A 26,184-nucleotide genomic window follows, 5' to 3' on the forward strand; every position below is an offset into this window, starting at 1 on the left:
TCCTCTCTCTTCTCTCCCAAATCTCTGAAACCATCAATGTTCCAACAACAGAAGTTACATTTCCTCCAAGAAGCTTGTTTTTTTTTTTACAGTCTTTTTTTTTTCTCTGAAGCACTTTTTTTTTTTTTTTTTTTTTTTTTTTTTTTTTTTTTTTTTTTTTGTTACCCACCCCTGCTCCTTTTCCTAGATATGGCTCAATTGCTATCTCTTTCAGGAATGTTCCTTTAACTTCTAAATCAGGTCCCTAACTCTGCTTTTTCTTGAAAAGAAAAAAGAGTGCTTTCTTCCCCATCCAGGAGGTGTTCACTCTTTCTGATAGCTCCTAATGCTGCCCTGTAATGACTTCTGATGTAGGCATCATGTCTTGGAATATTCCTGTTTTTCACCCAGTAGCGGTTCAGTTCCAAATTACTAGGTCTCAAAGTCCCTGGTTCAGATTTCCTCTCTGTGGTGGGAAGAAGAGATCCCTTTCAATTCTCATTCTTGGAAGCCCTTCAACATCACCTGACAATGCCCAGGCCTATCCTATGACTATAATAATTTCCTAAAACTCAGACATGGTCAATTTATCTCTCTATTTTTGATTTTGCTCTTTCTCTTTAGTGTTGGATAGGTTGCAAACATGTTGGCCTGTGGCGTGGGGATTTCTGTGCAGTTTTCAATCTGTCCTGTGAAGAATATTTCCCCAAACAATCACCATGCGCTCTGGCTTCCTTTCCGTCCTCTGATGCTAACACTCTTCCTTAAAAAAAAAAAAAAAGTACTTTATGCCCCACGTAGTAATTTGGAATTAAAAAAAAATTCCCTCCAACCAGATATTCTTCTTATTTTGTTTATCCTCCTTCAGCCTCCTGACAACGCTTATCGAGCCCTTCTTTAACTAAGAAACTTTTACTTCTCCCTATACAGTTCAGCACCTTCTGTTGCACAAGAATCCACCATCCTCTTGTCTGTGCTTCCAACCCTACTGTAAGCCAAACTCATTTGCTCTTTTCTTTACTGGCCTGTTTTTCACATTTGTCCAAAACAGTACTGGGTTGTGAGAACTTTTCCTTCTTTTCTTCCTTCCTTCCTTTCCTTTGTTGGCTCTTTCTTTTAGTTTTAGAGGCAGGGTTTCATGTAGCCCAGGATATCCTCAAATCGATTGTGTGATGGAAAAAAAAATTCACCCTTGAAGTTCTGAATTTCCTGCCTTCATCTCCCAAGTGATGCGTTACACACCCTGTTTCTGTCATGCTGGGTTAGGAACCAGGGCCTCATGTCAACACTCTACCAAGAGTGCTACATCCTCAGCTCCAGGAACTCTCATTTTCAGATGTCTTTTGGCCTAAGGAGTCTACAGATGAGAAACCCTTTATCATTTACTTTATGTGCCTGGTCTAGTCATTGCTTTAAACTCATGTTTTGTTGTGTTTTGTTTTTTGTTGTTGTAAGTGGTGGTGGTTTTGTTTTGTTTTGTTTTTTTAACCAACTTGTAGTATTGTTCCACCATGAATGTCCTTTTCACAGGCACAAAAGTTTGTTAGATGTGAAAGAGAAGTAACGGAATAGGGAGGGGAAAGCCAGTTCACGTTCATTCAATGTCATTTCTTTCAAATTTCCAGGAAAAAAAAAAAATCCGCATTCAGTTGTGAAGCAATGGATCTGCCGTGGTGGAACTTTAAACATCTAGACAAGGTCTCCCTACCCTTCTTTTCTGATCAGCTTCTCTTTTTTTTTCAACAGAGACAGGTTTAGCAGTGGTGGGCTCTGCAGCCCCTGGTGGCATATTGTGAGAAGGAGTTAGGGAAACAAATATGTCTCCCATGGAAGAGTGTGTGAGCAGGATCGGTCTCTTCCATCTGGCTTCCTCAAGCCAACCCCTCTTCACCAAGCAGCCAACAAACATATCAGAAGCCATTAGCCTAAATTCATGGGGAAATTATGCTGGGTCACCGGAAGTACAGTGCTTGTGAAATGAATATCTAATACCAGGACCTTTTCAAACTTACTCAGTCTCACTTCTCAGAGCTCGAACACTGATCATTGGTGTTAACACGGGCAACCTAGGTTTCCGTTTTGGATCTCTGTGAGGCGATCATCGTGTTTCTTTTCAGGATAGGCTGAGATGGATGGGTAGTGAGAGGGTGGGTGAGAAATCACTTTCTAGGACATATTTCAAAGATAATTGAAATATCTTTGAGTATGCATTGCAAAATGTATGTGGCTGAAAGAGATTGCAGTTAGATTGTTCAGCATGAGACCGTTTATAACCATACTGCAAAGTAAGTGAGAACGTCCAAGGGCATTATTGTCTGGCAGCTACTGGATTTTCAATGTTAAAAAGCAGTCTTCAAATATTACTAGATTAGTGGTGGCTGGGAGGCTAACCAGGGAGCTGTGAGTTATGTTGAAGTTTCACGGAACAGAAAAGTTCTAATGCTGGCTGGTGTAGGCAGGGGCATTCATTGTTCAGAGCTTGCAGTTTGATTTATATTACAATTCCAGCACCCTGTGGAGTGAGTGGTGGCCTGAAGCTACTGCTATGGCTAGGATTGCTACTGTCCCGGGAGGGCGAAGGTTACTTGGTTACTTCCCCGGTGTTCGGGACTGGACTGAGCCCTGGTGCGCTGAAATCGCTGTGCCAAATCCCTTTAACAGTCTGATGCCATGTGGTGGACTGAACAGACTTTCTGATCTAGGATGTCTACTTTTGTCTTGCAGGAGCACGAAGAGAATTGTATGACACTGAACACAGTAAAGGGATAATTGCAGTGGTCCTCGCAATTATATAAACATTAAACCAATGCCTCCCATTTTATTAAAAGGATACTGATGTTTTTTTTTTTTTTTTTGAACGTTAGTTTCTTTTCTACTCACAGAACCTCCCTCTATCAGGGCTCTTTTGGAAATAGACAACTGATCAAGCATAGCAAACAAACAACTGCCTTTCAGCGAAAACGCATAGCTCCCACGACTCTCCATCGCTGTCCCAGCACAACTTCTCGCCTCCCTGACCCATTGGCAACACCCTGGACCTCCAACCCACCACGTTCCTCCGCGGCTGGGTGCATCCAACCTGGCTGCCAGCCACGGCTGCCCTGCTCCCTCTTCTTCAGCGCCCGTTTCCGGCGGCACTAGGACCCAGCGAAGTCCCCGAGCAGGGTTCGCGGAAAGGCAGCCAGACTCCTCCTTATCTCCAGTGTCAAACTTGACATCAGACTGCGAGCCGGAGCATGGTAACTTCTCCAGCAATCAGAGCGCTCCCCCTCACATCAGTGGCATGCTTCGTGGAGATATGCTCCTCTCACTGCCCGGTGCACCAGCAACATGGATTGTCACCTCTCCATCCTCGTCCTGCTCGGCTGCTGCGTCCTCAGCTGCTCCGGGGAACTGAGCCCACAGCCTTCCAACGAAGGTAAGCCAGGTACCGCGCCGCCCCCGGAACGGAACGGAGCCCACGGTTCCTGCACCCGCGCTGTTCCCCGAGGTGCCTTCCGAACGAGTGGCAGAGTGGCAGCGAAAGATTGTCTTTGCCCAGTAGCAGTCCCAATATACTTTTTGGGAGATGATTTGGGATTGTGGAAACCGTCAAAAAAAAAAAAAAAAAAAAAAAAAAAAAAAAAAAAACTGGTTTTAATCTGATAGCGATTCAAGCGATTGCCACGTTTGCCAATTTGAAGCAGAAAGCAAGGAAACCCTCCGTTTTTTTTTTTTGTTTTTTTTTTTTTTCACAACCTAGTCTGTTAATTGCCAAATAGCCACGGCAGTATTTCATTTTCTAATTATGACCATGTGGTACTCTGAGAAGTTTCAAAGAAAAGGCTAGTCTTCTCTCTGGATCCCGCGGTGTGCTTTAAAGATAATGACAGGTTGCTCCTGCTAGATCCTTTGGCATTTATGAATGGACTAGAGGGAAGGGGGTTCTTTGGATCCGAGGTGTGTGTGCGCGCGTGTGTGCGTATGTTTATGTTACAACCGCCTTATTGAAGTGATGTGGATCCCGCCGGGCGATGCTGTGCTCAGCGATACAGGTTCTCAGGGGCAGCATATGCGTGCCCCATTAACAACAGTGATGTTTGCAGGGGTATAAGTGAGCTTAAGTTGGGTTCTTTTAAATAAAGGGCTTTCATACAAATAGGAGTAGGCGTTTAATGATTGATTGATGAATAGCTCCTGGGCGGATACAGTAAATAACTGAATAGCAAATTAGAAAGACCGCTCATGGGCAGCTAACGGCATTTCCTTGATGTTGGATTAATTATTGTCCGTGTAACGGGCATCCCTGGCTTTACAATGGATCAAAGTGTAAACCCAATATTGAGAATATTTGTTTTTGTGTGTACTGAGCAGACTCATCACGCCTTTCTACAGACTTTTCACGATCTAGTCCTAAAGATTTGTGAATACAAACTCTTAAAACGTAACTTCTCTAAATAATTGATTGCCTGGAAGCAACACGTACAACTTTAATTTCCTCTTAATGATTTTGAACATTTAATGTTCTATTGAGCAAGTTAACAATAGAGAACAAGTGATGGGCGGGAAGCACAGTAGGTGTGCAACACTCACTTACAATACTCCGTCGAGCCAATGTTGTATACATTATTTTTATGCACATATGAAAAAATATATATGTAAACCCCTTCTTACAAGAACTGCTCCAAAGGTTTGATGACCTACTTTCACTGCTAATGGGACAGTTTAATTTTCTTTCTTCAGTGCCCTGGCTGTCTTTATCAATTTGGCAGATTTCATTAAGTTTGTCTGTTTTCAATAGAGAAAATGATTTTATTTTCATCATGGTGGTGGGGAAAATCATCTTTGCCAAAAATATTTTTTAGTAACACAAATTAAAATGTTCATTTGAAAGAGATGATCTGTCATTCTTCATGAAAAAAATAGACACGAGTAGTCATATTTGTATGGATAACACAGCAGTATGTCAGAGTTTCAAACTATTTTTCCAAATATATTAAAACAGTAACTAGAAAACAATATAATTGCCTCATTGTTTTGATGAGTTGTATTTTTCCAAATGGAATGTATATAAACTATACAATGATGTCACTGAATTAATGATGAACAGGATACAGATGAAATTGCATTTGTTGGTCAACTTAACCTTTTTTTAAATTGCAAAAAATTAATGCCCTTAACCTTATTCACACTCATATAAAAACAATGCATATTTATTTAATTAAATAAGTATAATTAAATTTTAATTGGCTTTAAACCACATTTATGTATGTATGATTGCATAATGTATGCCAATAGTCAGGTACAAATGAACAATTTAGATATATAATGGTAAAAATACTCATAAAACTCATGTAATATCATTTAATTTGCTTATGTGAAAGTTTTTATGTGTCTATTGTTCATAGGATTAGTCTTTCAGACTCTGCCATCTGCCTACTGTCTCATTTTCTTTATGAGGTTGCTAGCACTTTAAAACAAGAGTTAGGATGAATAGTTTAAGCTAGATAATACTTCAGTGATGCTTAAATTATTATCCAATAGCCTGGATCTTAGGAATTGAGTCATATGGAAAGTGAAAATCCCAGATCTGTGCCACGATTTCTATGAAATTCCCCTAACAAAGTAATCTGGACCCCAACATAGAGCTAAGGTGAACTGAAGTGGTTCATTTTGAAAACTGAAGATAATATATAAGAAGATAGATTGTGCTGAAAACTGTACTTTAAAACTACAGACAATTTACTGTGGCATATCTGCTAGAACACATTCTCCTATCATGCAGTTAGACAGGACAGAAATGGCAGAACAAAACCAGGCCGTTGAGCTGGAGGAACTTTACAAGAGCTTAAACAAAACCTGAGATAATTAAGTAAATCTATTGAAACTCCATGAGTCCAAGCCAAAGAAACATTACTGAGGTTGATATGAATTTTCCAACCCATCAGTTAATTAGTGATTTTCTAACCGTGCTTTCAAGAAAGTGATTCCAAATTTGACTTTCTCTCCCTGGCCTTCTTGATGATAATAGAGAAACACCATTTGGAGGATCATTTAAAATCTGGTCTTAATACCCACAAAGAAGTTAGTAAAGACTTTGCTAACAACGATCAGTTCTTTCCACTCAGATGGCACAGGAAGAGACTTCCAATGGGAAATCACCTTTTCAAAGCAAATTTAGTGCTGCACTGCTTTATCAGGATAGACCCTATGCTTGTTCTGTACGCTTGTTCTGTTTCCATCTCGCAGGGACTCAGATAATGGTGAGCAGTAACTTTGGAAAAAAGTTAAAACTTGATACAGAGTCAAGCAATTGACCTTTATTAGTTCAGCCAACTTTCAGAACCGCCTGAAGTACTCTTTATACACAAGTATTTGTAGCAGTCTGAAGCAGAATGCACAGCTTATTTAACATTATATGCAATATTTTCCATCCATCAGTCCTCACAAATTGGATTCACATTTACCCACTGCACTATTTATACGGAAAATGAATTTTTAAAATAAAGTTCAGTAAAATTCAGTCTATATACCTACATACTACTTATTGGAAAACTTTTCTGGTGTGGCTATTACACTGTCTATGAAATCTCTGCTAAGTACAAGAGGCGATTATGTGATTGAAGATTAAAAGTAAAACTTGAAGATGTCTGCTATATTCTTCTTTTAGAGCAGTAGGCAAATGTTGACACAATAAATATTTAAATAATAACTTCTTCATTGTAAAACTTACTCAGAATCGGCATTACCTTCAATGTACATAAACTCTCACCCTCAAATAAAAACTCCCTGAGATTGAAACATTAACAGAGAGCTAAGCTATCATGTCATCTTTATGGGCTTTTTTTTTTTTTTTCCAAAGAAGGCTTACATTTGCTTTTAATAGCATTTCTTCATGCTAGACTAAATAATTGAATGCATTATACATTTGTGTAATTTAATAGTTCTCCTAATAGCTTGCCCCTCCACCCACCCCCAATAGTTATAACTGTGCTGTTTGCCTGGAGGTAGGCAAAACCTTAATTTCACTGCTTTATAACCCACAACAGTTAACACTTGACCTAGGTCATTAACAGGATTATCAGCAAATTTGTTTAAGCTTTTACTGACAATCTGAATTGCTATGATAATATTGGGATTGTGCCAAAAAAGAAAGTTCTTGTAACCTCTCAAAATTGATCATGAAATTAATTCATTGTGAATTTGTATCTTCCAAAAGAATAATATTGATACCACTAAATTCAAGTGAGGAAATATTCACTTTAAGACCCCACTCAACTCATTTTGACATCAGCTCTTTTCAGAAGTGAAAAACTAATAATCCTTTTAAAATACTAAGTATTCTAGCAAGTACAGTAGATTTAGACATACAAAGCAGCCTTACTGTGGCTATGAACTGCTTATAGTTTTTTTCCTACTGATTCTATGATGCATACAATTTTTCTTCTCCCCTTAAACTAAAAAGTTATGTTCATAAGCCAGAAGTGACTAGACCTATAAAATGAAAACTACATAAAACACCATTGCTATGTTTAGGTCATAGCTATACTGTATATAAATGTATCTTCTCCATGAATTAGTAGAAATTAGAAGTTTCCATAAAAAATGAAACAAATACCCACTCTTAAAGCAAAGTATATATCAAACCATAATTTAAAGGTATTTTCAGGTATTTACTAACTTGATAAAGTTTCACATAAAGTTTTCTGTTACTTGAATCTACTCATGGTTAGTTCCTTGCTCATATAAAATATGATAATTTTAGCTTGATCATTAATTTGAATTTAAAGAGATAATTCAGTAAGATTCTTTATCTTGAGTGCATATTATCCCCATCTGAACATTCAAATTTCTGGATATTCTTTAAGGGTCAAATCATTTTTAATACTATTTAAAAGGACTTCTTCCTTGTAAAGATCACTAAATGTTCAATTTCTTAGGAGATCATTGAAATTTTTTTCTGAAATAAAATATACACAGCTTTTAAATATCAAATAATCAGTTACATATGCACAGGATTTTTTTAAGGCAAAGCATATTTCTACAATATATTTGATTTAGTGGCTGCAGTGGAAATGGAAGCAGCACAAACGTTCCTGAAAGTTACATTTTCCAAGTCATAAAATCTTCAAGAAAGTATTAATAAAACTTTCCACAAATCATCAAAACTCGATAAGTTCTTACGGACAGTGCTTACTTAGAGATCTGGGATGTGGGCTACCTTTGATTTGAGTCATTTTCCAATGGTTTTGTTTGGCATAAACACTAGATGTACAGAGAAATATGTATTTCTTGGAAGAATACTAACTTCTATGAGAGTTTTTTTTTTTCAAGATTGCCAACTTATTTTTTTAACATGCGCATTTGTCTGTAAAGTATTCAATAAACTTTGCTCTTTCAATTCTTGCTTCAGCGAGATTGAGAGCAGATTCGGTGTCTCTCTGTGGTTGTTTTAAGAGATCTGGATTTTATCACCACTGAGGGTCAGTAAGGGGCTTCTACCAAGTGTGCAAGTAGCTTTTCACACATTTTTCAAATAAAGGGTTGATTGGTGTGAAACCTTTGTTGTATTATTTTTCCAGGTATATAGAAAGCTGGGATTAAATATTTACTCCTCAAAAAATAAAAAAGGCAATAAATAAGGAAAAACCTTAGATGGTTCTGCTGTAATGACTTTAGGAAGAAAAACAGTGCTGTGATATTAATAATATACAACAGTTTCCAAACCATGAATCCATCACTCTTGGAAGCCATTGCTCCTGTGTTCAAAGGACGGATTCTTGTGTGCCCTTGATTTCAAACTCTGCAGGTCTGTTCGCTGCTGTCCAGTATCAGGTATTTGTTTGAACTTAGCAGATACCCCCCCAAAAAAAATATGAGCGTCAGCAATTTTTATTTTACTTCCCACCATTTTTCTTTTAAATACATTTTTAAAAAGGTAGTTCACTATAAAGAATGGCTATGCAAGTGAAAAGAAAATAAGTTGACTAGAAAGATGGAGAGGAGAACACAGCTTCTAAAGGCAATGATAATATAAAAATGCTTTTGCTTAAAATATATTTATCACTTAAATCATTTGGGTAATCATCAATTTTTTTATGAAATCCCCAAAACCTACAGATACAAAAAAGAAAATGGGTATGCACGCTCATTTCTCCTCTTAAGTTTACACACTTACTGATATTTTTCTCCAGAAGCAAAAGCCTTGTCCAGGAAAGTTTTAAGAGTCTGAGCCAAAGCCTGCTCTCCCCTTTGAAAGCCTGGGCTCATGCACGTGGAGGGTGGTTGGAATCAAAACCAGTTCAGCAAATAAAGCTTCAAACTTGAAGTGACATTATTAAACTGGAAGCCATGAATGTGCACCCCCCCCAACACACACCCCTTCATTTTCTAAACCACGTCCTGCTGTTCTAGTCAAAGCAAAGGGTGAAAATCCACATAATCCAAACCAACATGGTGAACTGAGAATAATAGGTGAGGAAGGAGGGGGGAAAACAAATCGCAGCACTGTACAAACAAACTACTGTGAACGGTCTTCGTCGGGTTCAGGGCTGGCCAGAGGAGGAGGCGACTGAGCCTCTTTCTCTTTCTTTGCATTGCACTGCCCCCATTTAAAAACGCTCTATGGATTAAGTTCTAGAAGTGTGTGCCCCTAGTAAATTTTTAGCACCAAGGCACTTTACAGGGAATGGCTTTAAGGTTGGCCACAAAGGAATCAAGCATCCCTGGCTGCCACCACACCCACGCCAGGGCATCTTTAACCCCAGCTGCTGGAAGTGGGGACCAGTGGAGCCGAGGAAGCCGGGCGCTTCCCTTCGCAGCCCCATTCACTGTTTTCTCTCTGGAAACTGTCGTCATTAAAACCCAGGCAGGGTGTGAAACAACCAGCTGTAAGCCCTCCGGGGCTTTGGAGCTCTTCACGCAATTTCCCCCTCAATCCGGCGCGGATGGACGGTGTCTGGAGCGCGGCTCGGAGCCGGGATGGCCGTGGCGCGGTGGAGGGATGCTGGCTGCTCTGGACGCCCCGCGTCCCACAGCGAGCGGTGCGGTGCTGGCTGCCACCGTCACCTGCGCATGGGGGCAGTCTGAAAAGAGCCTGGACACAGAACTCCGACCGTTTCTAGCCAAAGCTGGCTAGCAAGCAACGAACGCGCGCCCTCTGCCTGCAGCCTCGGGGCTGCCACCGCGCGTTTCTTCCCCACCTGGCCGCCACCTGCACCAGATCAGGCCTAGAGAGCCTGATCCTCCCTTCAGCCTCCCCCCCACCCCGCAACAAATCCTGATCTAAGCAGGAGACCCCAGATCTCTGTTTTCCTTGCGGCTTCTTCCGTTGGCTATCAACCAGACCTTTCAACCTGGCGTCCGGGGGGTGACCCGGTGGTGTCTTTTCCATCTACCTTCATCCACCCACCGGGTGATGGAGGGAGGCGGAGGATGAGGGTTGGACACGTATCTTCTCTCAGCTGCTGGCATACAGAGACCTCTGATGACCCAATTGTCGCGTTGGCTGCTGTCTGACTCTCCTTGCTATTTTTTGCTCTCTCCACAGTCTTCTCTCCTCCAGTTTCTAAATAAAGGAATTGTTTTTCTTTTCCAGTTTTCTTTAAAGTCACCTGCTGGTGCCACCTGTTAGTCCCGGACTCACTGCTGAAGGGGTGTTTTTATAAGCCTCCTTCCTCTGACACAATCGGAGTGTCGCCCTCCACCCCATCCCCTGCGGTCCAAATCCCCTCTCTTGGGCATGGTACCATTTTTCTCTTCGGAGTTTGGTAAACTTGAAACGATCCACAGAGGGTTTCCTCGAAGTGGGGGTCATCCAAGTGTTCCCCGCTCCCGATATTTTTGTGGCTGTGTCAGGTCGAAAATATTCCTCTTAAATAATGGCTGAATCCAGTAGTTAAGTGTGTTTTCAATGTTCTGTCCCCCACTGGGATTATAACCTCACTGCTCTACTGTCTATCTCTTCGTCATTCATTCTTCACTGGCACTCAACATCGGTCACCCCTAAAATAAGTATTAGGGCACCTCTTTGATACAACCGAGGAAACAGATCACACTACAGGCTACAGGCTCCAACTCGTCCTCTGATTATCCATATTGACGGCATTCTCCTCTCTGCAAATCCTGTACACCTGTGAAGTGTCCTTTCCTTCCAGGACAGCACTAGATGGTCCACCTCGGTCTCTGTGACCGAACTAGTTTGCTTTGTGACTTTGCAAACTTAACCTCAAAACACGGAGAATTTTGACAGAAGTTAAGTGAAATCAGCAAGAGGACTTTGAACTCCCAAACTGGTGACACACATAAATCATGATTATCTGTAAAGTTAGTCACAGTTTTGAATATCTGTTAGAGAAAGTTGAGGGAGAAAGCAGGAGATAAAGCCTGTGAAGGCTTTTCTGCACTCACCTGGGCCTCTGTTTTCTTTTCTTAGCACTCAGACACCACAGGCCTCACCCCCAAATAAAGTTTTCCCCAGGATTACACAGAGAAAATATGGTGAGAAAACTGTCGCCATAACCAGGGTGTGATGATTGAGGGTTTTATGTGATAAGAATGGAGTGTGATTTGACTCTGAGAGTTGCCACAGAAAGTCAGGAAGAGGGGAAACAGACATGCTCCAGAATGTAGTATGTAGGTGCTGCTTCCTGTGGAAACCCACTCATTATATATATATACCTTAAGATAAAAAATAAAATTAAGTGATTTATCTTAGTTTACATTAAAAATATTTGAGGCCTGTTTAAGAGAGTTATTTTTTAAAAGGTAGCTAAGAGCACTTTGGAAAATAGCAAATTAAGTAGGGGCCAATTATGCCTTTCATGGAGAATTTCAGCACACATGTTTAGCATTAATTGATGCAATAAATTCCCTTTACCTGCCAAAAAGCAAAAATAGCATATTGATGACATCAGGCTTCTAAGTAAGAAAGCAAGCTGCTTTTAAGTATCTTTCTTGCCTTGCTGTGATGTCAATGCTTAACCTATAAAAATGTTATTTATTGATTTTTGATTTTCTTTAAATCATGGTCTCATGTAGCCCATGCTGGCTTTGAGCTCTTGATCTTTCCAAGCGCTGAGATTGTAGAAGTGGGTCACCATCCCTGGCTTTTACTTAAAAATTCTAACGTATTGTCTGTTAGATCTCTGACTGGAAGAGGGATCCTGGCACTGAGTCACTGGGAAAAGAGAAAGACTTAGCAGGTAGCCCTTTTCCCTTCTCTCACATCTGGAAAATAACTCAGCAATTCTTTCCTCAAGTGTAACTTTTAAAATTCTTGTGTGGATTTGGATAACACTTCCAAATCAAGGGAAATGTAAACTTGACTTAAAAACACAATTGGTAATTAAAATATTACATGAATTTATGAAACACTTGTATTCTGTAAGTTTTTAATATCCTGTGAGATTGAAACCTATGGAAATCTGACCTTTAAAATATTGTTGCAAAGTATGTCCTTGCATATGTCTAAGACTTAAAAATAAATTATTAAACAAAATGAAATAAATACATAAAAATCCCCAAACCGAGTTTTATTTGCTTTCAAAACAACAATCTTGACCACTTATCTAGCTGAGCCTGAAAGAGGACCAAAACAACTTGGAAAATACCATTCAATTTGGTTGCTAAATTGTACATTTGATTAATACCAGAATTGTTTTCATCAACAGATTATGAAGAGGTTAAACTATCCTTTCTCTATAATAATTAAGAATGATAGATGAATAAGCCCTATAAGCATAATGACACTGAAACCCATTTCTTAAAAATATAGAGTCCTCAATATGTACTTTTTTTCCTGGTAGAGTTGACTGATTTCTAATTCCCTTGCAATTTTAACATTTCTGATTTCCCTCAGAATGCCTAAAGGAAATCTCGTGTTAGTAGTTAATTCATTTCCTAATTTGCAAACCTGGTTTAGCAATTGATAATATCTTTTGAGTAGTAATGTTAAAAGATATGTCTCTTATTTCAAACGATGGTAGGCAATCTTCACACTGAAAAGTCAGTCTGGGAAACTGATTTGCAATGGCTTCCATGTGGCTCATTTTACTAATCCTTAGGATAAGCAAAACACTACTCCCAGGACAAGTCTGTTTGCAGCACAGGCTGTGTGTGTGTGTGTGTGTGTGTGTGTGTGTGTGTGTGTGTGTGTGTGTGTGCGTGTGTGTGTTGCCAATCTTGAAAAACTGAGCTGTTCCCACACTGTGACCATGATTTTATGGATGAGTATATACATGGTGGACATAAGATGCTGTAAATTCTATTCTGAAAAACAAATTGTCAGTGAGATTAAAAATTAAAACAATTATTGTTTATTTGCCATACTTTAATTTGGATCCTCCCCCCCTCTCCCATAACTGTCTTTAATAAAGACAGTTTCTCCACAAATATGCCAAAGCAACTTAAGGTGTGTGTGTGTGTATTTTTTCTTTTTAAGAAGTATAGCAACAAACTAAAATATTACAGCTTTTTAAAATATGAGAATCCTATTAAATTTAGCTACTGTGAAATAGTACAAATACTTTTTAAGCATACTATTTTAGTCTGTTTACTTTTTCTGCCTGTTTTACCATAGATAAGACTCATTTACATTTGATAATTCAAAAGAAAAACTCACAGTCTTTATTGTGTGTTATCAATATTTCTGGCCTAGATTAGAGCCTTTTAATGTCCTTGTTTTATGAAAAATAAATTCCTTCATGGGTAATTATGTGTATTTCAGGTGACTGAACTGGTTAATTTAATCTAAAATGAGAATAATGTTTTCCCTATATTCTGAGGTACAATTGGCTTTCTTAAAACATTTGTCCATTGCAAAATGTAGCTTTTTCTTACCATTGAAAGTGATATTTAAAACCATTTCAAGTGTTTTAGTGTAAAAAGACTTTTGAAACTCAGAAAAAGCAAAAGGTATAGTTTCTAATATCTTTAATTTTTTTCCTCTGCAAAAGACAACCTTTAGGAATTATGCCTATTTTTATATGACCATGTTTGTATTTCTAGTAGAATTATTACACTTAATAATGAAACGGTCAGAATTCTCAGTCAGGAGAGATAGCTCAGTGGTTCATAATGCCCGCCATTCTTGCAGAGGACCCAAGTTCAGTTCTCAGCATCCACATGGTGGCACACAACCACATGGCATATAGCTCTAGCTCTAGCTCTAGGGAATCTGATGCTCTCTTCTAGAATCCCGGGTTCCTTCACACATTTGGTGCACATATGCTCACACAGGCTCACATACAAACACATAAATAAAATATAAATAATTAAAAAAGTCATGAATCCTAAACTCAATTTCAATCTCCTAGTTTTGGAAGGGTTAAGAGGGGTCAAGAAAAGTAAGGTACACTGAATTTCTTATTCTAGAAGAACACATCTTTCATAATCACAAGGTTTTGTTTATGTCTGTTTACCAAGAACATGTAGCTAATGGTTAGTTTCAGACTTAAGTCTGGAAAATGTTGTAAGTTTGATATGCTCTATGCCCTTGTAAATATTAATTCTGGTGGGAAAGATGACCTTGCCATGAGTTCTTATATAAAAACTATGCACTGACATATATATGAAAGAGTAAAAATTATGACATGAACCCCAGAGGAAGTATATTACTGTTGCAAATTCAGCATCTAGAAAAGATACATTAAATTATTTGTTGTACTTCATTTGACAGACATGAATATAACTTAAGACTTTTTAGAATGTTTGGTGAATGTTCCTACATTTTAACAATTTAAACAAATTCATAATAAACAAGTACATTTGAAAAACTGAATATTGAGAAATATTCCCAGCAAGCACAGATGTAAGGTGAATGTAAGTTCTATATTGGATATGCATGCATGCATGTGTTCATGTGAGTATATTGAAAACATATGTGACCAACACAAAAGGACCATCCCAAAATAGAAGCCTCTGTAGGCCGTCTTCACAATATAATTACACTACCAAGAAAAACCACACTGAAGTTCGTTTGAACTCTACCTTCTCTTTCATCAGTAAATTAAATGTTTTCTGACTGTCCCCAGCAGTCAGTTTGATATTTTCCATTGACACCATAATCCTAAAATTTGAAGAAAATTACTGGAATTTTTTAATAGATGGATCTTCAATAGACTATTACAAAGATCCAAATGTACTACATTAAAAAATCTGTTTATGTGTGTGTTTGTAGCTATCACTCAAATTTGTATCATCTTTAGTAAAATCCATAACATATGACTCTTTAAATATCTTCCTGAATATCAAGAATTCAAAGCCGTACCTTGCTTCTGGTTATTCCAGATATTTAAGACACTTTATTTATAATAAAATTAACTTCTTTTTCATTAAAATGTGTGTTGAGCTATGACAATGTCTGAGGTTTCTTCTTAAGTTAAAATGTAATGTCTTATTTCTGCTCGTAAAGCTTAGATTCCTTATGTCCAAGAACTTCCATGAACTTTTTTATTTCTAAAAAGAGTGTTCTATTCTATCCCATTTTCACAGCCATCAAACTCTGACTCAACAGAGCTTATCTTCAACATCTGAAGGTTACTAATCAAGATTTTATGATATTCTGGTTTCAGTGTACCAAGGCAGCCTGATTTTATAAGATAAAGACAATGCATATTTTTAGGTATTTAAAATGCTCTTTGTCTTAATTAGTGTTTTTATATCATAATTGAATTACATTTTCACTTTTTACTTTGGAATCTTTCAAAAGTCTTTCCTGAATTGAAAGTAAATGAGTTGTTTTGTTTCTAGAACACTCTAAAAGAAACTATGCATTGAAAAGATGCCATTTATACCTAAGGAGTAATTTGCACTGTTAGACACATTTTGGAAAATAGGTCCAAACTGGAAAATGTATCTAAATGAGTCATACATTAGTTACCTGTGTGCAGAAACAGAAATTACTACTTTGTGATGGTTTCCACATTTGGGGTTGATCATTTACTAAAACTTTACTGACAACCCCCCACCCGCCCCCCGCTACTAGTTTAATATAACAAGATTATTTGTTAGGAAACATTGCCCCACTGAAACTTTGATAGCTTCGTGGGTGTATGTTAGCCATGCCAGTGTTTAACCCTTGGGATTTTTTTTCTGATTAGAAAAGACAAGCAGCAAGGTAAACGCTTTAAAATGTTCAGTGCTTAAAAACGGCACAGCTCACACCTGTGAAAGGCTCCGATACAAGTGCGGTTTGGGCTGTAATCTAGAATTCTACGAAATCAGGTAAACAGGAAGTCTTATGGTGAGACTCGTGTGTTTCCATTTAAAGGCATTCTCCCTGCTATTTGTAAAGATTAAGAAGAGGCACACAATTATACTTTCTTTAACAATTAAGCTCTGTACAGAAGTAAATCCAACATTCTTTCCTAAGAGAAAAATTCCATAAGGACAATAAATTTCCTTATAATAAATATAATAAACTGCCTTCTCCAGAAATCTTGTATTACACCCCAAAATCCATAAGTAAATATTTATATGACACTATATATTAAATTTTACATTGATATACAACAGCCAAAATACTTTATTTTGCCACTAACATATTAACAGCTGTTAGCTGAAGCACAAAACCTCTATTAAAATGTCCTATTATGTTTAGAAAGACATAAAAATATTAACACAAATCCCACAGAAGCATTCAAATTAAGAAAATCTAAAAATAGTAAATAAATTCAGGTTGAGGCATATCAACACTGACTTCTCTAAATTTCTCTTCAATAGAATATCCCAATATGTACAAATAAACTGAAGAAGAAAGCTGAGCTATAGTTAACTTTTGCTCAAAATATAAATCTTAATTTTGAAATTGCATTATTATTTATGACAGAGGGCTACACAGAGATTTACAACACCAAGAATAACGTATATCCCTTTCTGTGTCATTTTTTTTTTCCTTTTTGGACTGCTTAAGTATCATTTAGAAGCAGATTAAAAGGTCCTTCTGCTTTCTGTAACCGAAACCAAAGCTATGCTCCTTATTGTAATAGAAAGTGATGAAAACGATAAAGATAAGTGTGTATGAACTGTGGCTTGTACAACTGAGGTGATGATATGAACAGAGCAGAAAGCTATTATTCTTTAGTCAAAGCAAAAGGTAATGAAAGGATAGACTTGTCTTCAGTGGTACTGATTTTATAGTTATTTTTACTGGCTATAAAGGCCGCTTAGAAGTGAAGGTTTTACGAGAAAATATGTCTATTACTAGAGGAATCTGAAATCCTTTAGCTATTATATAGCTGGATGTCAACTTTGAAATGATTACTTGATAATTATAAATAACTCCATATTCTCATGAAATGCAACCATTACATCACCACAAAGTGTGCTGATGCACTGTTAGACAACTGAAAAGATCTGCTTCAGGAAGAGACTATCTCATTTAGTTTTTACAATTTCTTAACACTGTTTGTACATAGCAGCACTTAAGCAACGCATGTAGCTGTGAATATTAGGTTAAGTGTCAGTTTTTGTAGGTGGGCAAGAAGCAATTCTGAATCAGATATTAGAATGTCCTTGAAAAAATATTAATGTATTCATGGATTTTTAAGAGTGGAAACTCCAGAGATTTATGTTGTGAGGTTTTAATCATTCACACTATCTGACAACTTTTGTTTTAAAATTTAATTCTGATACCTTCATCTTTGAGCCTGGGGATGTAGCTCAGCGGTAGAATATTCCTCAGCTTGTGTGAGGAATGTCAACTTCCAGCACTACAGACCAAGAAGAAAAAGTAAAATGAGGTTTGTATGATAAGAAATGTAATGCATTTCTATTAAGAATAAGAGAAGATGGAGCCAGTTCTTGTTACAGCCAATTCTTCGTGATGTCATAAGTAAACTTGTTTATGATGGTGGGATCTAATCTTGGTCTCCTGCAACCACCACTGAGACAGAGTGCGGGCCAGGAAAGGATTTTGGGTTGATTCTCTCCATTGTGGCAAATGATAGGAAAAGAAAAAGGAGGATGGTTCTCAGAAGCTCTAATTCATCTGTTCAGAACAGGAGAAATTGTGACAGTAAAATTAGTCCAAAGAATGACAGATAGATATCCCTCTTGCTAGAATTTTCTATAATCAATTTGAATTCATTTGCTCTGGACTTATTTTGTACAAGTTTAGTCAATTCTAACATGGGAATTTGCATTAAATACCACACTTGCTTGGGTCGACCAGATCTCATATTCATGCCAAACAAAGAGTCAAGTCCTTTGAGGATGGCGTCCCCATCTCAGGAATGTCAGCCCTTTGCCTCTTCATGTACCCCTAGGTAAAAGCTGTAAAATGACAGACAGTAAATATGTTGAAATGCAAAACCACGTACTTCCAAACTTAGAACAGTGATTTCCAAATAAAATTTTATTGTGAAACCCCACTAAAGTAGAATCTTAACATTGAGAAATGTTTCCAATTTAAAAATACCTTAGTTGAAAAGTTAACCTAGGCCATTTATCTGTTAAAGGAGAAAACATTCTGACATTATTAAAATAATCCATTTCTATATTACACCCCAAAATATTTGGAACTCAATTCATTAGAATATGAAATATGGAAACAAGCAACTAACATTTTTCATAAGTAACTGGCATGAGTTAGTCTAACAACAGAGAACTAAATAATTCACAGGAACCTAGCAGCCTTCGAAACAACTTCCCAATTCTTCGTTAAAATTCAAATTGTGAATTTCAGTTTTCTAGAAATGGAATTAATTTCTTTCTATTAGGAGTTGTGGTTAAGACTCAGACTATAATATGACACTTGTACAAATCAATGCAGTTAAATAACTCCTCCCCATGGCATTTGAATGATGGTAACACTGTAGAGGAAATTATAGGATCTTCATATATTTTGAGAGGAGAAAGCATACTTCTTATCTCTAGCAATATGGGAATTAAAACAATGTGTTTCCTCTGAGATTTAGTCAATGCACCAGAAAAATCACACACTGATTTACTCTCAAATTCCCCGACTTTATCTACTTATCTCAGTCTGAGTGGGCGCTGCTCTCAGGGTATTCACTATAAAAGGACCACTTGCATGTAACTAGAGACTTGTTATGGAATTACCCATTCAGCAACCATTAACTTTAAAGTGTTTATGATTCTTAGACTGTGTTGTTCTCATTCGGATACAAACAAAGGGCACCTTATAAACCTAAATTAAGAACTTTAAAAAAAAAATGTTTTGATGTCAGCCAGTCTTCCCCATTAGGTCATGTGTTGATGGTTGATTATAAACAATTCAGAAGTCAAAGTGGAACTGTTGTTCCCTGTAGTAATTTTACGAGAACACTGGCTCCATAGCTTGTTATAAGCTCACAGTGGCTCAAAGTATATTTATATGATTGGATTAGTACAGTAATATTGTAAGATAACCATGCATGACAAAATTAAATGTTTGATAGTTAGCAGGATCAAAATTGTGAGTAATGGTGGTATTTTCTTTACTCACCATAAATTAAGTATACTAAAAGCACAACTTATGAGAAGGTGAAAACAATTTAATTAATCTACACACTTATTTTAATTGAATTTGTGGTATTATTATTCATTCTGGATTAACTGTTCTTTGAGCAGAATCCAAATGCAGATGTGATTAATCTGGCTCCTTTTCCTCATCATTAACATCAGGAGCAATTTAAGGTAATTCTTTAGTTATAAAATTGCCTTCCATTGAGTTATTTACTAAGGAGACAATGTCAGTTGTTTCTTGCTTGCTTCACACATTGCTTTTTTTTTTTTTTTTACTGGCTATAAATATTGAAGTTAAGCCAATTATTCATCTTAGCATGTGATGTGGCACACAAACGTTGTCCGGTACCAATTCAACTATCACATGTATAATGACACCTTGATCTGTTTAGAGCACTAGAGACACTGGGGACAATGATCTAATGAATACTGTACTTGTTGGTTTTGTGTGTCAACTTGACACAAGCTAGAGTCATCAGGGAGGAAGAAGCCTCGGTTGAGGAAATGACTTCATGAGATTCAGCTGTAAGGCATTTTCTCAATTAGTGATCAATGGGGGGAAGGCCCAGCCCATTGTGGGTGGTGCCATCCCTTGGTTGGTGGTTGGTCCTGGGCCCTATAAGAAAGCAGACTGAGAAAGCCAGAGGAAGCAACTAAGAAGCATATCTCTCCAAGGTCTCTGCATCAGTTCCTGCCCTGTTTGAGTTCCAATTCTGACTTCGTACAATGATGAGCTATGATCCGGAAGTATAAGCCAAATAAACCCTTTCTTCCCCAACTTGTTTTTTGATCACGGTGTTTTCTAACAGCATTGGAAACCCTAACTAATACAGGAGTTGGTACTAGCAGAGTGAGGTATTGCTGTAACAGGCCTGACCATATTTTTGGTAGGACTGTGGAAGGACTTTGAAACTTTAGGCTAGAAGACCACTTGAGTGTTAAGAGCTCTGTGGGATACTCTGTGGGAACTGCGAAGGTAAGAATATTGAGGGCTTTGCAGAGGAAGGAGGCTTGTGAAGTTTGAGAGGCAAGGTTAAGGATTCTAGCAGAGCCATTTGTTATTTTGATTTAGGAGTCTGTGAAACCCTAAGACAAATACTTTCAAGAAAGAATCTCCTATGCAAATCTCACCTAAAACACAGAAATCAACTAATGACTGTGAGCTGCAATGAGCTATCAATATATTTTTACCAAAAAGAATTTTGGCAATGCATTTAAATTTAATAGTAAATATATATGTTTTTTATGTTTTCCAAGTTCTTAAGTATAATTAGAGGATTAAATAATCATTAAGTGGCTTTGAGGGTTTTTTTTTTTTCATTGTTTTTTGAGAGAAAACTGCAATGTAGTTAAATGCACAATTAATTTTTAAACCAATATTTTAGAAAATGATTGATCTATGAAAATTATAATCCATGCAGTGGCTATATTTTATAATATAAAGATAACTACTTTCCATTGAAATTAAGTTAATATTAGTTCATAATCTTTTTAAAATTATTTTATTTTTGAGATTATAAAAAAATTACATCTTTCCCCCTTCCCTTCCCTTTCTCCAAATATTCTTACAGGAACTTCCTTCCTATCTTTCAAATTCATGGCCTCTTTTTTTTGGTAATTATTGTCACATACTTATGTATACATATTCATACAAATTCTTAAATATATCTGGCTCACTCTGTATAATGTTACTTGAATGTATGCCTTTAGGATTGACAATTTGTTATTGGATAATCAATTGGTGTGCTTTTCCCTCAGGAAGCCTTTCCCACTCTCAGCACCCCTTAGTTGTGTAGGGTTGAGGCCTTCTGAGTTTATCTCTATCAATATTAGCATGTCTATTGATGTTGTCCTTGTTCAGCTCATGTGTAGGTGGTCATGTCAGACTACTGCTGGAGCTTCTGAAATTCATAGGAGATACAATCATACAGCAAACTCCCTCCTCCTCTGGCTCTAAGAGTCATCCCTCACTTTTTTGGCTATCTGTAATAGTATTCACCTTTTGTAGTTTCCTTGATGAGGGGTAAGGACTACTCTTACTGTGGACATAAGGACAAATATTTAGAATGTGGTTTTGGATTATGTTGGTTCATTAAAGTGATGGTTGTCGATTCTCCTCCAAGACCTATGATTTCATTAGCCCTGGGTAGTTGGCTAGGTGTCCAGTACCAGGTAATGGTTTTTCTTTTGCTGAGCTAAGTCCAATTAGAGAGCCTAGGTTTTTACCACCAAGGTGTGCATGCCTTTACTACACCCGGAGAGTTAGTGTGACATATTTTATCATTGTGATTCGTAGGATCACAGTTGGGTAGGACTGTTGGTTCTTACCTTCTTTGGAAGCTTCTATGTCTCCGTTTGCTACCATAAAACACAGTCCTCAGGGAGGAGGCTTTCAGATTGGGTCTAACTTAGAGACAGCTAAGACATGTTTCTTAAGTTTATGGTATCTTCAGTCTCAGGGATTACATTCTACCTCCAAGGGGCAACAGGCAATACCAATAACCTATAATGTTTTAGGAGTCTCTTGGATAACTCCGACCAAGAAAGGGGGCTTCTCATGCCTATTTTTGGAGTATTTTTTAGGTGGTTCATGGAGGGGAACATTGTCATCCCAGATGGGAAAATTTCATTTTAACTATGCATGCATGTTTACACACTGATTTACACATATTAGAGACATTTTTAGTTAGGTAGCTAGTAATATAATATGACTTTTATGGACACCCTTATTATTTTTAATTTTTTAAAAGAATAGATCAAATTTGTATTTTTTCATCTACAAAGGAGAAAATTCAATTTCAAGTTTTGTAATTTTTGGTTGAATGGTCAAGAGCTTTATAGCCATTTAATGTATTTATTATCTAACAGTCCAAGCAAGAACATTCCTTGAAATTTTTAGTCATTTTTAATATTTAAGACTCTGTCACATATATTTTCTTCCTTAGTATACTGGACTATTTTGTTTCATTTGTAACAATTTAATTGGGATTTTTAAAAGAATGCAGTAATTTTCTCAAACCCGAAAACACATGGATGTGTGGTGTCCAATGTGGGGATTAGCATTGTGTTTTGACATAGGCATATTTGAGATTCTTAAAATGCAATTCTTGCTTTTATTGATTGCCTGCTCTGGTCTACATTAATAATAGATGCTTAGTTTATGTAACCCTCCTTTACATCTTCCATTAGTCAATCATGAGGTTGTTTTCTAATGTAGAAGGATGAGGTAAAACCATAGTTTCTATTATTTAACAGGTCAGAATGACAACAATAATACATCATGTCAACAAAGTGAACTTTTATTGTTGATTAAATTTGAAGCACCATTTTAATACATTAATTTCTGACCTATAAGAAAGTAAAAAATTTTGGTGCTGACAAAAATGATTTTCATTTATATTTAATAAAATGTAACTACATGCACATTACATTTTACTTTTCCTTTATACATATGGCTTAGGAGTCAAACTAGTCAATAGTAATGTTATGAGAAAAATCACTTGTGCCTTTAGTGGAGTACCTGTATAGGTAACCAAGGTTTTACAAGTGATATTCTAAAGCATTGCCTTCTTTACTTCAGCTTCTCCTCAGCTCCATAGTGAATCACTTTGTTTATTATATATGCTAATAATTTAAACATGATGAATATAATTTGTATAATATGCTTGGTATTGTCATGTGGCAGTAAGAAGATGACATATACAATGAGGAATATTAATCATATAAGTACATATTTAAGACAACTCATGGGGGAATTATATGGTAGTTTGAATTTGTTGTTTCTGTAGTTGCTTTGTGTTCAAATTAATTTCTTAACTATTTTGCATTTTTATTGTTTCCCTTGTAAGAGTATCATTCTGTCAGAATGTATCACTGTTTGATTGTTAATCTCTCCTAAACATACAAATTTAAAAGGCCATAACAACTTTAGATCTAGTTTCTCTACAGTTATTATTTGTAGCCTGCTTGTTGTACTTATCATGTATTTATAATAAAAAGAACAGTAGTGTTTATTAGACAGTAATACTCAAAACAGACATTATTAATAGAAGCAAACATAAATAATTCATTGAGCTTACATTCTTTGTGTTATTTTGTTTTCTTTTAGTTAATCTACTAGATTCAAAAACAATTCAAGGGGAGCTGGGCTGGATTTCCTACCCATCGCATGGGGTGAGTTCAGTAAACCACTGAAATGAACATGATACTATCTTTTGCCTCTCTCAGAGATAATAAAGAATGTTCAATGCATTTTCTAAAGAAAGCTCTGTGCATCTTATGAAAGATTATATTAATGGACCAGCACAATTTAATGTTGATTCCCATGCAGCTACAGAAAGTTTCTCTTGGATTCATTAATTGCTGTACTGAGATTAAATATGTTAATTATTATTGGCATTTTATAGATAATCTGAGTATGGTTATTTAGAATGTTTGTGATAAGATAAGGATAAATGATTTGACAAGACTTTGAAATTTCATATTCTATTTCAAGTTTATTTTTGGTAATGATAATTTTCTAAGTTATAGCCTTAAAAATAGGAGTCCAGTAGAAGAGAGAGAAGAGGGATTCTATGAGCAAGGGCATCAAGATCATGATGGGGAAACCTACAGAGACAACCAAACCAAACTAGTGAGAACTCATGAAAGTTAGATCAACAGCTGTGGAACCTGTGTGGGACTGGACTAAATCTTCTGCATGGCGAGACAGTTGTTTAGCTTGATCTGTCTAAGGGGCCCCCTGGCAGTAGGATCAGAATCCATCCCTGGTGCATGAGCAGGCTTTTAGGAGCCCACTACCTATGATGGGATACCTTGCAAAGCCTTGAGGCAGGGGGAGGGGCTTGGACATGCCTCTACTAAATTTACCACCCCATGGGAGGTCTTATCTTCTTGTAGGAGGGAATGGAGAGTGGGTTGGGAGGGGGAGGCTAGAGAGGCAGGAGGAGGGAAGAAGGGGATCTTTGATTGGCATGTCAAATGAATAAAAATTCTTAATAAAATAATAGTAATAATAAATGTTAAAAAAAATATTAAAAAAAAATTAACCCTGGTGATATGCTCCAGTACAATAGAAATCCTTATTTGACTGTGGAAGCATATGTTCTGCTTATTTATTTTGAATATGTTTCACTTGTCCAGATTGTTTAAAAACTTGATTTTGTTAAGATGCTAAAACTAGCACTGCCTTAACTTTTTAGCTTTTTATATAAATTTTAGACTTTGCCAATTCAGGCACAGCTAACTAAGATGTATGGGATTTCCGAGTTCCACATGTTTATAATGAATCTTTTACTTAAGTAAATTATGTTTATTTATTTGGAAAAACCAGATCATGCATTTGGACAATTCTCATGCCTCTCAGAGCAATAATAAATACTCAGACATACTTTCTTTGTGAGCATAGTTTGAATGAAATGCAAACAGTTTGAAATATTTCTCATAGAAATAAATTTATGTGCTCTCCTTTTCTCTGTGGCTGTATTCTTTCTAAAGTGATTTTAATTACTATAATTTACTGTTGGCATCCATCTTTAGATTCGGACACCTAAACATACTGACTTCCTTGCACAGTACTATCAACTATTCCTTCACAAAGGGATGGTTTCTGTCAAGGATACTTCATCCATCTGTCATCTGTGTATCTGCTTTTCTTTCTGGCAGACCTTGACATTGACAAAACGCCAAAACCCATCATCAGGCCTTCCATGTTGCTTAGGAGAGGAGAGAATGAAAGAACCCAGGATTTGCTTTCCTATAGGTGTAAGGGAATTCAATAATTGGGATAAATTGAAGTTTTGATAGTCAGAAAAATAAATCAAAACTCAGGATTGAGCTGGAGGACTCATATAGTACTACTTAGCTAAAAGTTTTATCTAATTTTGCTTTTATATCTTTGAGTTTTTATTTATACCATTTATGATATATTGTGGAAACATGTTTAAGTATAGAAAAAATATGAATTCCATACTATCAATTTTACTAACACATTATATACACATATGAAGCTATTTTCTTAACCACAGGAAATTAATTTGTATACCAAAACAACATTTAACCATATGTTTTTCTTTGAAAATGGCATAAAGATAATGGATTCCCACATATTAAGAATTAGGGTAAATAGATTCTTTCATATTTTGATTGCATAATTTAACAATTTCCCATTGTTAATCTCAAAGACTTTATGAGAAAATAAGTTAGGCATGTCTGTAGTGAGACACAGTTTTGGTGCTGAGGTTAAGAGTATATAAAATCCTGTAATACAAAGTGTGGTATATATGTCAATCAACAGCATCAGCACCCAAAGATGAAGTGGAAATGGAAGTTATCAGTGTTGCCTCCTGTTTCCTGAATGAGAATGTATATCTCAGGGTGCTCGCTCCTCATTTGATTGTTAAGCACACACTTGGACAAAAGTCTCCGGCCTCATTTTCTACTTCCTCTTGGCCTAGGTGTTTACCTTAGTGTACAGTTTTCAGTTTCTTCTTTGCTTCAGTGTGGTTCCCTCAGCTCTTTTCTTTCTTCCCCTTTTTGATCTTGCAGACATGATTTCCCACTTTCAGGTCAGTGCTTGAAGTTTGTCTCATAATTTTCAGGGAACAAGAAAACAATTCTGTTGTTGCTGTTTGTGTATTTGTATGTGTGTGTGTATGTATGTATATGTGCGTCCAGTGTGGCATATACATGCATACAAGTGTATACGTGTGTGCATGTGTGTTTGTGTATATATGTACGTTCAGTGTGGAATATACATGT

General features: G+C 36.8%; 1 protein-coding gene across 1 annotated transcript in view; it reads left to right on the forward strand.

The window, feature by feature from the left end:
* Positions 1–3,152: 3,152 nt before the first annotated feature.
* Epha3 (EPH receptor A3) overlaps positions 3,153–26,184 on the forward strand; it is a 315,380-nt gene continuing 292,348 nt past the window's right edge. The window contains exons 1-2 of the mRNA XM_037209666.1: positions 3,153–3,397; positions 23,534–23,598. Coding sequence (XP_037065561.1) covers positions 3,310–3,397; positions 23,534–23,598 — 153 coding nt within the window. The 5' untranslated portion in view covers positions 3,153–3,309. The remainder of the gene's footprint in view (positions 3,398–23,533; positions 23,599–26,184) is intronic.

This window comes from Peromyscus leucopus, chromosome 12 (assembly GCF_004664715.2).
Source record: "Peromyscus leucopus breed LL Stock chromosome 12, UCI_PerLeu_2.1, whole genome shotgun sequence".
NCBI classification, from domain to species: domain Eukaryota; kingdom Metazoa; phylum Chordata; class Mammalia; order Rodentia; family Cricetidae; genus Peromyscus; species Peromyscus leucopus.